The 17,884-nt window shown below is 41.5% G+C and overlaps 1 protein-coding gene across 1 annotated transcript in view; it reads right to left on the bottom strand.

The window, feature by feature from the left end:
• Positions 1 to 3,674: 3,674 nt before the first annotated feature.
• Positions 3,675 to 17,884, bottom strand: part of tgfbr1b (transforming growth factor, beta receptor 1 b) — a 61,675-nt gene continuing 47,465 nt past the window's right edge. The window contains exons 6-9 of the mRNA XM_076290811.1: positions 15,250 to 15,406; positions 11,985 to 12,109; positions 11,090 to 11,220; positions 3,675 to 7,906 (exon numbers count right to left, since the gene is read on the bottom strand). Of these exons, the coding sequence (XP_076146926.1) occupies positions 7,781 to 7,906; positions 11,090 to 11,220; positions 11,985 to 12,109; positions 15,250 to 15,406 (539 nt within the window). The 3' untranslated portion in view covers positions 3,675 to 7,780. The remainder of the gene's footprint in view (positions 7,907 to 11,089; positions 11,221 to 11,984; positions 12,110 to 15,249; positions 15,407 to 17,884) is intronic.

The following is a 17,884-nucleotide window of genomic DNA, read 5'->3' as shown; positions in this document are numbered from 1 at the left end:
TTCCATGCAGCAAATAAGATCGGTGATTGGTAAGGCAACTCCTTAATGAGCATAACTTTGACTTGACAAGTCAGACAGTTAGCTTTTCCATGAGGCTATTCTAAAGGGCAAGATGATGACAACAATGAGACATGACCAATTATTGAAAATCGCAAGTGAAAGGGAATGTAATAAAATGAGCTGATCTGACAAAGGCGGCCTAACAGAAAGGATCGGTCTGCATTTACTTTGCTATTTGAATTGTGCTTGCACCCAGGCTGGGGCACATCATGTTAGAAAGAGCTGGGACCTCCGTAGAACTGTGAACTGTCTGGAGCGAACACAGCAGTAAATACAAGCACACCCACACAGAGGCAGGGAGAGAGTATAGGCTACCCTGCTGATGATTCAGCCATCAATTTCCTCATTTTTACAGACCTGCCCTCTAGTGCCAAACACCTTTCGCTCTCTCTCTCTCTCTCTCTCTCTCTCTCTAACACACACACACACACCAGCCTAAATCCAACACTCGGTCGAACTAAAAGGCAGGCTTAAATTGGTGTGCTGGGAGTTTGACGCATGGTTCAGCCTACTTCTCCAGTCTCATTCCAGAGGCTACATTATGACTGCACTCACAAAGTAGCCACCTGGGCGGCCCAGTCTGCTTCAAATGTAGTCTACACTTCCAAGTTATTAGAGTTAAACTCCATAATACACAGGGGAAATAAAACCTGTAATCTTCTCTTTAGTAGGCCTAAGCATCAGGCCATGAATACCCTGAGCTACAGTTAGAGAATAGAAGGAATGCTCAAGTTGAAATTGGGCTGTGGAAAAGCACCTTGAAATATGATCCATATGACACTACAATAAATAAAACTGAAATTAATTAAATTGAAGAATATTACTTCAAACACCCACATGTTTGACCGCTAAGCTATGTAAGCAACCTTTTAGCCTGAAACTCAAGTCTTAGTCAGTTAAACTACTGCACAGTAGAAAAGCTTACATTAGACTATTTCATGCAGACAAAAGAGGGAAAAGGCAGTATAATTGGCCTAAATATCCCCATAAAGCAGGCAGCTTCATGAGACATTGAAACTGACATTGAAAAAAGAGAAATGGCACATTTCCCTGTCAGTCGGAATTTATTGTGTGCACTCCAGACGTGTGCAACCCCATAGCCCATAATTAGGGGTGACATGAAGGTTGATTGGTGCATTAGATCACAGAAGGTTTAATGAGCTTTTGGACCCATGGCCAATTCCAAGAATGCTTCACAATCTGATTCACTGTAAATGAGATATCGGAATGAAGTTGATCAATGAGAATGATCAATGAAAAAAGGATTACATGTCTAATTTAATTGGGAGCCAGTTAAAAGCTAACACGATGTACATGAGATGACGAGGGTTAGAGCTTAGTGTTGTTGACATGTAGGCCTAAACAACCAGCATCCATCCATTTATACTCTTTATTTATAATCAAAAGTATAACAGAGAAAACTAGATTTAGTTTTTAGTCAGGGCTTTATGTTATGTGCCTCTCCATAACTTTTTTTTTTTAAGTATATTTTTTTGGGCTTTTTTTTATGCCTTTAATGATAGAACAGTGGAGAGATACAGGAAGTGAATGGGAGAGAGAGCAGGGGTGGGATCCGGAAAGGACCACGGGGCGGGAATCGAACCCGGGTCGTCGGTACGGTGTAGGTGCCCCAGCCAGTTGCGCCACAGCTGGGGCCGCCTCTCCATTACTAATGAATACGTTTGTCATTGCCAGTCTCTTCATGAATAGAGAACAGCAGGGCTACAGTGAACAAAGAAACAACCAATTTCTTTAGGCTGTACAGTCAATATGGAATTAATGAAGCCGAATGAAATTAAATCAATAAGACACAGGGGACTGCTGAAAAACTTAAATGGATTTTATTCACACCACTTTCTAGTCCACTAGGTTTGAGTGTAACATTATAAGCATCACTCGACTAGGTTCCGTTGATCATTCATCTTACATCTTTAAAATAAAATAAAAACAAAGAACAGTAACGCTCGACTGGGGGTGGGGGACCCTGCGCTGGCGATGTAACACTCTCATGGATACAAATTCCGTTACGGCTTTCCACACAGCAAAAGGATCATGGGACAGATCTTGCCCAAAAGTGCCATGGATCCATCCCAAAATATGCAGCCATCTGGAGCCTGTTGACTCCCTCTGCTGAAATGCAAAGAGTGAACTTTCGTGTCGAGGGCATCTGAGAGTATTTGCGCCACGAGACACACTGCAAAGGGCACAGTGAGGGAGTGATTTCCAGCTCCTGCTCAGGGCACTTCAAGTTCAGTGGTACAGGGCCATCAAAACCTGACACGTCGACCTCGGAGAATACAGGGATTCAGAGTCCTTTCCCAAGTTGAACCACTTCTCATTCCATCCCGTTTCATGACATACTGTATATATATATATATATATAGATATAGTTTCAGAGAAAAGTACACAAGGCATTTTACATAGCTTAGAGAGTATTTTTTTAAAGGACAAAGGGGTTTGACATAAGTAAAGCACTTTAGACAGAATAAAAGCAATATACAGATGGTGGTAGACACATACTGGACACATAACAAATACAAATGCTATTAACAAAATTTGCTATTTTTCCTCCTCTTCAATTTAGCATTTCATAGAAACAAAATTTGCAAACTCAGAGTAAACAAATCAGATATAGGCTACATGTTGAGGTAAAAACATTGGTCTTTAAAGGAGGTATATTTTCTCTTGATTATGACCTTTTTAAAAACCAGTTAATTACATTTTCTTTTTTTAGCTTTTAATAAATTACTTAAAAAGCAAAGTGATGCAAACATTAGAAATCAAGCCCACATGCTGTGCATCAGTCTGGTGGAATAATAAAATGAAACGTGTGTGTGTGTGTGTGTGTGTGTATGTGTATGTGTATATATATGTGTGTATATTCAAACTTAGGTACCAAGACAAACATGATAAAGCTTTCTTCTACCTTTGACACGTTGTCACAACGGCCTCCAATGAGAAACAGAAAAGCACCCTGGATGATGACACCCTTTTGCGACCCAGTCGGAAAATGCCCTGTGCTGTTGGTTAGTTTGCTGGCAGTTTTCACGGTATCCAAAATCAAAAACACAAACATTTTTGTTTTTTGTTTGATTATTTACTTGTTTTGGTATTTCTGAAGCCCCTGTGCATCCCTGGTCCTCTCTCATCACAGTGTTAGTTGATTAGCATAGATTCTGCATACGTTTACAATGCGGTTGTCAATGAGGCAAATGTTAGGGCCGAGGATGAAGAGCATGTTGCCCGTATGTATTTGCATAAAGAGCAGGACCCCCTTTTGGTTCTGGCATGACCTTTACTTGAGTTAAGCTAATTGTGCTGTATGTCTAGGGCTCAGTCATTCCAGGAACGTCAAGCCATTTGCATGATCCACATTAATAGCCTAACTAGTGTTTAATTTAGTCCAGCATGGCTCTGGCGTCCCTGGTTCATGCACAATACAAAGAGACAAGTTTACAAATCAGTCAGCCCAACACTGAGAGTCCTGTGCACTGTTGCAATGGAGAAGTATAAGTATATATATATATATATATATATATATATATATATATATATATATATATATATATATATATATATATATATATATATATATATATATATATACATATATACATATATATATATATAAAAAGACTACATAATGCATTCCATGTCACAAATTGCATATCTGGTATAGTGAAACTGCAGACATTTCGCCGTCTGGGTAACAAAGGGGCACATTTCATTCCTCTACTCCTGAACTGAGTGTTGACAAACAAAAACAAACAAAAGAAAGAAAAAACACCCATACATACATACAAACACAGACACACACACCTGCCCACTGTGCTCTCCATATTTATCTCCCTCCTTGGCTGAAGTTGAGATAAGGTTGGAGGCACTGCAAGTCTGACAACAACGAAAACACTAGCGATGCGGAGAGATGGGCGTGTTGCCATGGTGAGGGAGACAACCCCACACCCCTCTCCCAGCATCATTTGCATGGAACCAGATTTGCACAGGTATGAGTTGTATTTGTAGGTTAAGTTATAGCTGGTGAGGTCGCCGCCCTGGTGGCTGGCAAAGGTACCTGCAATGTCGCTGACAGCGAGAGAAAAGAGGAGAAGTACCTGGATGTGTGTGATGCTTACATCTTGAGTCACCATTTTAAGTTTTTGCAACAACAAAAACAGAACAAAAACAGAAGAAATTAAAAGAGGCTGCTGGTGGTTTTGTTAAGACAAATACTATTGAACAGAGATGAGGCCTGGCCTGGCCTGAAGACCAGGGCGTTTTCCACCTACGAACGCTGCACTGAAAGACGCCCATTCTCCTCTAAAGAGAAACCTCCTCAATGAGCTGAACTCTCTAATCTTCTTCATTCATTACAACATTTCATTTACATGAAATGATAATTCCATCATTTCAAATAGCAGCTATGTACAATGGTCTTTTAAGCAATAATTAGGATAGCTTCCTTAGTTTTCTTGTTCAAGATTTCTGTCCAACTGTACAAGACCAAATGTTTCCAGACTTACACATAAAAACAAACATTTACATATTATTTACATGGTTTCATTCCTATCCACACATCTCTAAGATACTGTATCTTCATTCAGGGTTCAGCATGTTACAAGAGCCACTGGTATTGCATAGAGGCCCAGACTGAATCAACAGGGTTAGGTCTCCCTGGTACAAAAAACAACAAAAAAAAACAACAACAAAATGTGATGTTAGGTAATACTGGCCAAGCACACAGACCACTAAAAAGTAATGCTCAATAGACATTTAATTAATGCTTTACCAATTGACTGTACTGAGAAAGTTGACAAATTAAGAGTGGAGCGGTCAAACCTAAAGTCCACACCACCCATTACCCTGGCAGAACAGCAAAAAAACTCAAAAAGGCCATTCTACAGTCATGCGTTTGGAGATTATGTACATCCGATATTGTGCAGTTTGCAGTCCAGGACAGACAAAGTCAGTCCCTCGCAGCTCCAGTAGAGTAAAAACAAAAATGCCGTAGCAGCACAATGGCCGACAAAATGCTTTTGACAGAACTCCAAAGCGAAGATCCGAACTTCACGTGCAAGCACATTAACAGATATGGGCAAGCAGGAAGGGCACTTATTGCTGAATGGAACAGACACGTCTTTTGGATTGGTGGGTTTATTAAGGGCTGAAGCGCGTAAGGCGAACAACATGGATTCCGTGACAAAAGACAGAATGCTGTCACGTTACTGACATTCAGAAATCTTACTGGTCATAACGAATAGAGTAACAATACTCTCATGCTAAAGTGCGCCTGAAGATCCTAAAAAAAAAAAAAAAAAAAACATGGGCTCATATTCCTGTTGGGGAGAAACACCATACCTTTTTAATTGACCTTAAATTTCACTACCCTACAACCTAACTTTGTACAAAATCCTATGGAAAAACAGACGATTATGCCGTTTTGTTTTCAGTGTGTAAACACAAATTCAACCACAATTAATTTTAGCAAAAACATGAATCAATGTCCCAAATCAAACTCCTAGCGGATATGTGTGGTAACATGGTCTGTCTTTCAAAAATATAAACGATTAACTGGTGCTACATATCCTATTCATACAGATTTGAATCTGCTTTTTATATTTTTACAAAGCAAGAACAAACCTGTCTCTATTGGTCCCTTGAGGCTTGCTCAACTGAAATATGTAGTGTATGTTACATCTTTTTCTTCATCATAAAATGTACATTCTAGTAGAAAAAAGTTGCCACAAAACGTTGGAAAACCTATGGCTTAGTAAATATTCATTTGCTATATATTTCAATGGATGCACTTCACCCTCTTTAACAATACTTGATAAGTTTGTTGTTGTACACTTGAGACAAAAGAAGACAAATTGTCTTTCTCAAGAGCGCCAACTAACATCAGCGATGCCGACACTACTCCTTTTTTGTTTCCATTGTGACTTCACAATAACTCTCACAGGCGTCAGCCAACCAATGGTCTTGTTTTCCTGACCGCTTGTTATGTCACTGAGGAAGGCAGCCCATTTGCGAGGTGGTTTTCCAGCCACTTGTTCTATTCAAACAGAGGCATAGAGAGGGCAGAGAGAGCCCGCGTTTCTGATGAGAGTGGTGTCCACAAACCTGACACGTCACTTCACTTTTGGAAAAAAAAAACAAAAAAAAAAACAAACAAACAAGCAAACTGAAACAAAAGAGCCTATATCAGGGTGAGATTCTGAAGGGGTGACAAGAGCTTAGTGTTGCTTTAAGTCCTGTGTTTGGTCCATTCGGTTCAAAATGGCAGCAGTTGTAACATGGCACCCGTCCCACCCCCTTGGCATAAACACACACACCCACATTCATTTACCAGGTGTGTCTCGAGGGTTTTGAGGAGGTGGACTTAGGCGGAGCAGAAGGCATAGGCGCTGCTCTTCCTCATGACAGCCAATGAAGAGGATGACGCAGGTAGGAAATGGCACTGGGGGAGTTGACTGTCTGGAGATGAACCCCCCACCCCCCACCCTCTCGCCCAACAGCAAAGCAGGGACACTGCCAACAGTCCCTGTAAGGATCTCTGCTCATCCTAGTTTTCTAGATTTCCTAGACTGAAAATCTTTGCGTGGGGGTAAGGGGTCTCCTTGGCAGCGTGGGTGTAGAGATTGGTGGTTCTAGCGCATTGGCACTTTCCGGTAACATCTGGTTTGGAAGGCATGGTTGTGTTGTAGTAGAAGTACGTGTTGTTGTTGTTGTTGTTGGTAGTTGTTGTAGCAGAGCAGTTAATATATATATATATATAAAATAGATATGGATTTATCTATATTGCATATGTCACAGCATGTTTGCCAAGAGTGAAAATGAGGCCATGTCTAGTGTGTTTGGAAAAAAAAAAATAGTTATGACAAATAAGTTACACTAAGTTACACTGACCTGAAGACCGCAGCGGTGAGTACAAGAACAGAAATACAAGGGAAAAAAACAAAGGTGCAAAATGTTCCACAGAGCAATCATTTCTTTTTTGTCATGAAAGAAAAGAGAAAGCAGAAAACATGACAAATGTAATTGTTTCAGTCAGTCTTCAAAGAACAGCATTGAAAGCAGGCTGGTCCCTGAACATCCAAAGAGGGTCCACACTTGCCTGACTCCTGCACCCCTCCCACCGTAACCTATGACCTTGGTCAGGTTTGGAGTGTCCATCCCGTTTGGCCGAGGGCATTGCTAACTGGGGAACTGAACCAGAGGTGAGCCAATAGCCAATCATGAGCGCACATCTCAATTCAACCACAGCACAGCAGCAAATCTGACCAATCACAACTGAGGACACAGACAAGGGTTGCCAACACACCATCCGGTGAGTCGCTGATAATGGCTGAAGGGCACTCAGAGGTCCAGTCCGCCGCTCCTTTTTTTATTTTTTTTTTAATCACCCCTCCCGGTACCCCTGTCCCAACAATGATCACTGCCTTTTCATCCCGATAGAGAAGACTGACCATTCATTATTCCACAGAGGTTATGAAACAAGACAGAAACTCAGTCGCCAGGTTTAGTGGGCCTCCTCACTAGCAGGGAGAACCGGAGTGGCACAGTTTCTTCTCATGATCACCACGATGATGATAATAAACCATAAGGACAATTGCAATGACATTTAGGGTTTATGGCGGAGTCTGTGGGTCTGAACGGGGTTGGGGGTGTGGTTGGTTGGCTGGGTGGGGTTGGTTGGATTTTGGGTGCAGGTGGGGTGGGGATTCTACATCTTGATGCCCTCCTGATGACTGAGCTGAGAAAGGGTCTTCTTGATGCGTAGAGCAGTTAGCCGGGCTGCTCCGTTAGCATACCAGCACTCCCTCATGATCTTGGCCATCACCCGTAGAGCCTGCAGAGGAAAAAGGGAAAGAGAGAGGGAGGAGAGGGAGAATAGAAAGAGAGGTGGACAGAGGAAAATATTAAATGAAGTGAGGAGAAGAAGGGGGAGTGTCCAGGGAAATGTAAGGAGAAAGATGGAAAGAGAGAGAAAGGAAAAAAAAGAAAGAAAGAAAGAGAAGTGAAAGATGGGAGAAAGAAAGGGTAAAAGATGTTAAAATGTGGAGTGCTTGTGTCAACACAGTGTGAATACACAGTGAGGTGTGTAAAGAACACAACACGAAAAAATATGCAAAAACAAAGCAAATTGCCACTGGCCATGTTCTTACTACACTACACCAGCAATTTACTGCAGAAAGTATGGAAATCTTCTTCTGACAGTCTTCAAACCCAACAAACTGCTACTGTGGGACCCATTTAGAAAGCCTGCTGTATCAAGCTGCAATCATAAAATATTTCACAACTGCGGGCTCAAAACAAAAAGGCAGTTTCACTGACAGTTGAAGACTGGCAGCCAAGCGGTGAAGGTGAAATAAGAAAGAGCTCCACACCCAAAAAAACCACACAGGCACGCATTAAAGCACAAACGCCACACACATTACTGTTCATGCGTGCACACACAGACAAAAGATGTTTTTCCTTTCTGATTTAACAGAAAAGGAAAATAACAGCTCCTCCTCAGCCATTGGAAAAAAAAAGGGGGGGTTACATCCTTTCCTATTCCAATAAAGACAATTCAAATCATTAGGAGCTGCCTAAACTCCCTGACTTCCATCTCCTCTCCTAAGAGATCCTACAGACACCAGTTTTATGTGAGAAGAATGGCACAGTCATGATTATCTGCAGATTCATCTTGCACGCCAGAGGAATGTACTCATGCTCATTAGCCTGCGTCTACAGGGAGATAAGAGGCCACAGGAAGTGCCAGTGCTCTGGTGAAGCCCACATGACAAAGTAGCAAAATATTTCTACCCAACTAGACCTGTCTAGTCTGAGGTGAGGACCAGACATGAAAGAATGTGTGTGTGTGTGTTTATTAGTATGTGTGTGCATGCACATATGTGTGTTTGGGGTGGGGGTTGGCTAGGTGGCTGCCACAGCTTTAGGTGGCTGCCACAGCTTTAGGTGGAGCGAAAACAATGAATTATTATTTCTCCCTTCATTAACAAAAAAAGTTTTTTGTTGTTTATTGTAGTGATTACTTAATAAGAAAAGTTTTGAAAAGTGATTATGCAGTCTAATGAAGCCACAAGGCTGATGAGCTTACTCTTGCTTTCTCTTTTGGTAGAAAGTGAAAATAAATAGACTAAATAACCAAAACACACACGAAGCAAATGTATTTGTTCATTTCACTTGTGACCTTTGCAATGAGCTTCAAAGAGCTAAAAACTGCAGCTTCCCAGAGGCATTTCCCATAACCTGTACATCACAACACAATAAAAAGAGGCCATTTGTCTATAAAATTCTGTGACTTTTTAAACAGACACACTTTTTAAATCCACAAGTAGGTCTTAAATAAAGACTGGCTGTCCTCTATGATCTGTGCGTACCAGTTAATTTAGCCTCTATGCATAACTCCCCACACGTGGGGATATACTAGATTAATTAGACTGCTTTTCTAGCACCCACAAAATCTGTCTTAAGTATGACAAATTACAGTAATTTGCCATTCTGTGAAAGTCTGCAATTAATCTGTACATTCTTTTAGTAAACATTTTGTTGGCTGAGTTAATGGAAAATGGATAATTGTTTCTTTTTCTTTCCACAAATGACAAAGTACCCTGCATCTCGATTTGGGATACTTTTTCAATCGCTGTTTGTGTCCCGTGCTGGTAGATGCACACACACGCACACACAAACTGAGGAACTCCAGAGCTAGTCTTCTCTGGCTAAGATTAGATTATGGGGTTTTAGTATAACTGTGGGTCAGGACTAATCTAATTGCGTCCTCTCTGGGGCCATAAAGACGACACCATCAGAGGGGAGGTGGAAATGTTTGGTCTCCAGCACGATGTGCAGTGTCCAGCAAGACTGATGAGGAAGAGGAAGCTGAGGAAGGACTGAGGTTTGTCCAAGGGGGCCTGCCCTTTTCCCAAAATAAAAGTCCAGACTTTTATCAGACTTTTTCCAAAGTCTCTTTAAGACCTCTTCTTTTCTTGTTGTAAAACAAGGGCATTTTTGTTGGGATTTTGTTTGCTTTTGCGTTTTTTTTTTTTGTTTGGATATTTTATTTGCCACTTCGTTGTTGATCCAATCCAAGTGGATGCTGCGATGTCACTGGCATTTTGCCTTAAATACATCTTGCCGTTTTTCTCTTAAATGACAAAGAAGTGCCCTTCTTGTTTGTTGCATCCATTGAGTAAGGCACATAACACCTGGGAGGAAGCTGAATGGCAGTAAAATATGCTCCTAATAACAACGCAAGGCTAATTGTCTTTGGAGAGATGGGAGTTGCCTGCACAGGTTTGGAAATGGATGCACCAAATAGCTCCCATGATATATTTTCTCATTATCTGCTCGCCCACGCAGCACCTAACTCTAGGCTCAAACTGAGCCTAATCTGGGCCTCATCAGATCCTTGTCGGACACAGGGTTGACTATTCCCTGGAAAAGAGTTGGTAACCTGAGGAAGAGTAGGAGGGTGAAACCATGCGCTAGTAATAACGCCATGGAGTCCTGTGGGATTACTGTTTGTGGTTTTTATTCTGTCATTGGAGTAGACCACGAAAGAGAGAATTCCAATAATGTGTTCCTGTTCGGTCTCAAAACACACGCCCGCTGCTCCCTCTGGACGCGGCAGCGGTGGCAGCTGGGGCGACCATGGTAATGTGATTACACCAGGAGAGGACGGAGGCGACTGCTCCACTCTTGCTATTGCCCCTGGCGACAGTTAGGCAGCGTCTTAGAAAACACACACTGCATTGTCAGAGGAGGAGCCAGAGGACTGCGTGCTCTCCATAATGAAACACTGGTTTGACAAACATAGATGAGGCAAGTTGGGGCATGGTGCACAACAATAAGCAGAAACAAGATGTTTTGAAGGCATGTTTGTATGCATGTGACCGTGTGTGTGTGTGTGTGTGTGTGTGTGTGTGTGTGTGTGTGTGTGTGTGTGTGTGTGTGTGTGTGTGTGTGTGTGTGTTTGGGGGGCGTGTGGGGCTATGAGGACATCAAGTTAAGATAAGACAGGACTCACCTCACAGCTCTGCCACCTGTTAGGAATGTTGGGTCGAAGTTTCTGCTCACACACCACCTTACGCATCTCCTCCACTGAGGGGTCTGACTGCACCAAGTCATGGTAGGGCAGCTGGTAGTCTTCATGGATACCTGGGAACAGGTGAGAAAGAGCCTAAATTCTCTGCTCACAGTGTAACTGCCTGTGTGCCGCTATTGTTGCATTCTAAAATGTATTATCTAATCAAAAATGTATTATCTTTATCTAAAATTCATCTAATCGATTTTTAATTGAATCATCAATACATCTAATCGACTTTTAATTGGAATCGCAATTTCAACAAATGCAATAAGCAAATTGAGAAAGTTCCAATTTAGCTCACAGCTTGCCACAATGATTATTTACCAGTATTTTGGGTTTATCAGAAGTGATGTACAAAAAACAAAGGCACTATGAAAAACCTATTGTAACCTATTGAGGTAGTGCTGGTCTCACCCAAAAAGACAAGTGTAAGCAAATGACTGTTTCAGAGTCAAGGAATATATTATATAGTGAATATTGAACTAAAGCTAGACTCTCAAAAATGATATCGCAAATCAAATTGCAATAGCAATCTCAGTTAGATAAAATTTCCCTTAATTGTTCAACGCTAGTTCATTGTCTGCATATTATATACAGTATAGTCTTGAGGAGCACTAATGAAAAGAGACAAATGCTTGCACTTGGTGAATTAAGCCAGTTCTGGTGGCTTCGTTCATTTTTTGAATTACAGATAAAAGAGCAATGAAAAAACTTAATTTCTATACCACTTTGTTCCAAATTTTCAGACAGTTAATAGACCATAACAATTCACCACACAGAAAATCAATCAAATAAAATAATGTGAGGTAAATATAGCTAATGCCTTCGACCGTACCACCAATCGAACACCTGCTGGCGATTTCCCAGAACACAAGGCCCATGGCGTAGATATCTGCCCTCTTGAACGACTCAAAATGCTTCATATTTATTGAATCGTCCAGGACCTCCGGGGCCATATACCTGTTGAGGGAAAGAATATCATCAGCGAAATATAATGAGCCCAATAAAACGAGGCAATGATTTTTTTTCTGGCTGAAACATTAGAGCAAATAATTGCTGTAAACTTCTGAGGAAGGCAAAATGCTCCCCTTGGTACAAAGCGGTCCCGTGACTCGCTTCAGATTTTGCCCGTGAATAATGTGAATCATTATGCAAATATGTCTGCCTACGAGGAAGTTTCGCTGTGGAAAAGATAGATCAGAAAGACGGTCCCGAGTTTGTTTTTCAACATCGAACTCAGTCAAAAGTGCAAAAGTAATTAGACATATGAATACATTAAAAGAAAGTCAAAACAAAAAAAAATCATCCAGCAAAAAAGAAAAAACCTGGCTGTTTTCCTTTCGGTGGAATTGAATCTGAGAGAGCAGGTATACACAATGTTAACAGATTGTTTTTCTTCTCTTCTCTCTTTTTTTTCTCATCTTGCCCAATTTACAGGAAACAGCGAAAACAGCTCCCTTGTCTTGTAGAAAAAATAAAGTTGGTCTAAAGGGACCCTAAAAACAGAACCAGAGTGCACACACTGGTACAGCAATTCATCCTGTCCCGTAAACAACCTAGACAAGGTTTTCTAAAAGCTCCTGGATGACAACAATAGCTAACTAAGGTTGAGCATATGAAAACAATAGGCTACACATCTTAGTGTTGAGCCTACTGGTAATGACTGTAAATTATGGTAGCAAAAGTGTAATAGTGTAAAAGCGCACTAAAAGATTTAAAGCAATTCAGTGTAGTGTTATTAGAATTTATAGAAGCGTTACAAGATTGAATAACATTTCTCATAATACTGGGCCCCTGTCATGGATGGGGTGGACACTATTCTTTGCTTAGAATAGAAGTCACACTCTCAACATTTCCAACCTTGATATTGTCAATGCAGACAACATTTCGGAAAAACTGCATTAAAGTGGTAGACTTGCGAGATAGAAATATTCTGACCGGGTGAGTGTCTTTAAAATTCCTCATAGAAAAACAAAGTGTGTGTGTGTTTGTGTGTGTGTGTGTGTGTGTGTGTGAGAGAGCCTAAGTGAACTTGGGAGGGGGGGCTCAGTAATGTGGAACAGAGTGCCTGCACTGAGGAAACAGTGCATTTGTATGAGAGGGGAATTTCAGCAGTGATTACTCATACTCTTGCCATCTCTCAGTAACACACAAGCACTATTACAAAAGCGCTCATCTACTCGCTAGATAGATCCCCAAGGGGAAATTCAAGCCCAATTCGCTAGCCCAAACATACACATACCCAGACTCAATCTCTTTCAGACACTCTCAGACGAACACACCTACACACACATACCCACCAGCCAATGACCACATCCAACACAGGCATGCATACCCACACACAGACTCTCAAACACATGCGCACAAACACACTTACACGTATGTGCGCACACTAACACACACACATTGATTCTCATGATGCCTTCATTCTCCCTCCATGGCTGCCCTGTCGGTACCACCTTAAGATGGCACCTACGCTACAAACAACAGCTGCCTCAGCTCCTGACAGCTGTTACCAGACAAAATGGCGGCTTAGACAGCCATATGGTAAAACACAGCAAAACCATTAGAGACAAATGGTAAAGTCGTTAAGTCATGAGCATGAACACATGAGTTAAGGGGGGATAAGGTTATAGGTAGGGCGGTGGCTTGTTAGTAGATTTATATTTTTGTTGGGTTGCTGTTTGATAGCACATGCCCAGAACAAGCCTGAAGCACCAAATAAGAAACATAGTCGAAACATTATGGCAACAAAGTACCAATGCGAGTAGTCATGTCAAAATTCTGTTCGCCTGCACCTGTCAAAGATCACTCTGAAATTGCTAAAGTCTGTGCTTACATAGTTCTACTAGTAAGTGGGCATTCCACAGCAGCAGAAGTGGCAGATTTTCATTGTTTGCTTTCGGCAGTAAAACAGTTAACACTGCTATCTTTGTGCTAGCGACGTGGTAGCAATTAGTTGATGCAGGTTGAACTTTGCTTAACTTTCAAATTTTAATGCGACACGCATCAGTGTCTGATGAATGCATCATAATAGGAGGTTGGTCGAGGTCACACATCTTATTTAGTTTTACAAATGAATGATCCCCATTGTAAGACCTGGATTTCTTACACTATGAAGAATATTTTATTATTCATCAGAGTTGTTGCAGAGTTGGCACTCACAATCTTGTACATTTTCCAAAATCAGTCTAAAGTTTGTTAAATTGACAGGTAAATACAGCAGGCTGCTATATCTGTGGAACCAATAGCACGCTAAGATACTGATGGAGGGATATCATTAACCATAAATCACATTTAGCTATATTACTGTAAGCACTGATGTATCAGCTGATGGACACAGCAAGGACACATAAAGACAGTAGCAGCAGGAGCAGCAAAACCTGACCTGTAAGAGGGAGTTCATCTTATTGGAAAATGCTAGCTATTCAACTTGTTTGTTTTGTAGCTTACAGCATTTTGTTCTAAAGGAACTAGAAACAATAACTACAAAATATAACTATCACTATGACTACCGGTATATGAGCGTCCACAGTGACCAATGATAAGGAAAGTCTTTCCTCGTGTTGATGAATGTGATGTCTAAAATTTGAGGTATTCTGATTGTCATCTTTTCATCGTTCTCAAAATCGCTCTGAATGTGATTCTAACAATATCATTCCTCTTGTCATTATCATTATAATTTATGTGTCGATGTTGTCATTCAGATTTTATGGTGTGAAATAACTTATGGTGATGTTTTGTAATGGTAGTGTTAATGTAACTGCAAAACAGTTACTTTTTAATACCCTTTCTGTACACTTATAAAGTTCAAAAATACTTTGGTTTGTTTGCAGGGACCCTCTCCAGTAGCACTGAAGTGTAATGATATTTTGAGCCAAGTCAGTAGCGACTTTGACATAGTGAGCTTGCCCTCAAGGCTATGCTATATGCTATTTCCTTGCAAATGCATATTCCTGGTTTTAATTAAAACTACTCTGATTAATGTAATTTTGGTCCCCAATGAAATTTACACTTGTTATTATCCCAAAATAGACTTTAGGTTGTTCGAAATATTACTTTAATAATACTCTCTCTTGCTCATTCCCACTGTCCGTTACCTCTTGGTGCCCACGCGGTGGTTGGGCGCGATGTCGATGGTGTCGGTGGCCGAGTCATGGCGCACGGCAAGGCCCAGATCGGCGATGCAGCAGGTTCCGTTCTTCTTCACCAGAATGTTCTTGGACTTGAGGTCTCGGTGAGCGATGGCTGGCTTACCTGCACAGACAGACAGACAAGGGAGGACAGACATTATTAGGGTGCAGACATCAGAAGGCAATAAAGCCCCTGGTTTGAAAAATATTTGAAAAATATTTACACCTATCCCCATCAGCAGAAGGACATGTTTTAGTTTTTGAACTTGTAAATTCTTGTACGCGCTACAGATAGAGCAACATAAACAACACAAGATAAAGTAAGTATTGTGTAAATAGAAAAATTGCATTTCTAAATATGTACATTTATATGAATTTATAAGAACCCAAGGGGAATGGGTTTAGGCCTACAATGTAGACTAAACTAAGTTTTAAAAAATACAAACATCATATAACAAGTATACAGTGATGTTTGTTATACTAAATAAAATGTATGAAAGTACAAAAAAAAGCTTTTTCAGGTCTGGCCCTCCCGAGTGGCAATTAGAGGCCCCATCACACACCCACGCACCCGCTCCTACTTGGTCATAATCATGGTAAATCATGGACAAGGAGTGTTGGAGCAATAGAGAAAAACAAAGAGAGATTGATTTAGATATATAATACCATAAAGACCAGGAAAGAGAGAGAGTTAAACGGAACATCAAAACCAGAAAAAGACAACTACTATTAAAAAAATAAACAAATAAATAAAAATAACTCAACAAAATTAGCGACTGAGACATAAAGGTTTAGTGCAGACTTCAGCTAAGTGTGTATGAGGGTGAGTGGTATAAAGGGGGAGATTTGGGGGGGGGGGGGTAATAAGAGCTCAGACAGATGTGAAGAACGGCAGTCTCACGCTTGGAGAGATGGGGCAGGTGAACGATGAGGGATCCAAATAACAGCCCTGCAGCCCAATTTAGCATCTCCTCCAGATGGGAACGCCAAAACACAACCATTTGCCTCCAGAACACACCCTTTCACTCTGACACACTATCGCTCACTCACAGGGCTTCAACACATGCGCACACACACACGCACATACAACTTGCATCAACACACAGAAACAAACCCTCAAAACCCAAACATATAGGCACACACACACACACACACACACACACACACACACACACACACACACACACACACACACACACACAGCGCAACACAAACTTGACGGCAACACATATACCTGTTTGTGTGCGTGTGGGTGTGTGTCTATAGGATACAAAGCACATTTGAGGGAGTGTGTGTGTCAATGCAAGTGCACAAATGTGTGTTGTTACTTGTTCATGTGTGTTATGTATGTATGTGAGTGTGTATATGCATGCACAGATGCATCAGGCTAGCACAGGGCATAGGTGGAGACTCGCAGACAGTTTGACATAAGGAACACACTATTAATCAAAGCACTGGGTATCACTGCAGCCCTGCCACTCTGCACCACACGGCTCTGCTGCAATAAACTCAATACACTCGCGCCACAGTGCACACACGCATGCACACACACAGCCAGCCTATACAACAAAACACGTACACACACGTAGGCACACCCAGCATACATACAGCATATACACTCTGCTTTGGCACGCACACACACACACACACACTATCTGAGTGTGCACTCACACAGACTCATTACAAATTGAAACACTCAACTCTTCAGCATCACATACACAGACAAGAGACCAGGGGTACAGTGCAAAACTAGATAAGTGGTACGTTGAACTTAAAGCCTGATGTGGGTTCAGATTTGGCAAGCAGAGGCAAAATGTCATGGCTTGCACTTTTGTAGTGTACTGCTGACGCACACACACACACACACACACACACACACACACACACACACACACACACGTGTAAGACCGGAGGTTCTGCGGATGTTAAACGGTGGGGCCGTATATCTGAACGACATAACCGGTCATATGGAAGTCCGAATTTAGCCGGTTGTTCTACTACTCCCCCCCCTAGTATTTCCTCCGGACATTATGTTAATATACTGTGTCTGAACGAAGCGTAGAACATGCAGTTAAAATTCACACCTTCAGAGGGCGTGTCGGTGACGTTTCTTTCGTGCATCCATGTGGTTAAATCTGACTTAAATGCCAGTGTTATGATGGAGTGGCATAGGCTAGTGCTGTCCAGAAAATCTCCGACCTGGAAAGATGCAGACATCACGGAGCTACTGTCCATGAGGGCAGACAGCATTGTGATAGAACACATGAAGGGAACGGCAAGATACACATTTATGTAGCCTACAACTGCATCGCAAGGCCAAATGCAATTCAAAAGACCAAATCATCATAAGCAGATGGCGCTGAAAAGGCAGTAGCCTACAGCGACGTCGTTGACGACAATAACAGGAGTATTTAATAAATTGTTAGCCAACACGGTCGGTTTTCTGTTCATTGATAGCCTTCTCATGACCACTGCTGAGCTCGATGATATTTGTTGAGCATTAATATGCCTAGAGAAAATGAAAACGAAGAAAACCCAACTTTGTTCCAAGCTCCTTACTTAAATGCAAGACACATGGGGAGAGGATGCTTCTGGAAAAATA

The sequence above is a fragment of the Alosa pseudoharengus genome, unplaced genomic scaffold, assembly GCF_046254945.1.
Source record: "Alosa pseudoharengus isolate Yale_2024_CS ecotype anadromous, Long Island Sound unplaced genomic scaffold, YU_APseudo_1.1 YU_APseudo_1.1_scf_18, whole genome shotgun sequence".
NCBI classification, from domain to species: Eukaryota; Metazoa; Chordata; class Actinopteri; order Clupeiformes; family Clupeidae; genus Alosa; species Alosa pseudoharengus.
Note: the sequence above shows the minus strand (reverse complement) of the source record. Positions and strands in the feature narration are given on the sequence as shown.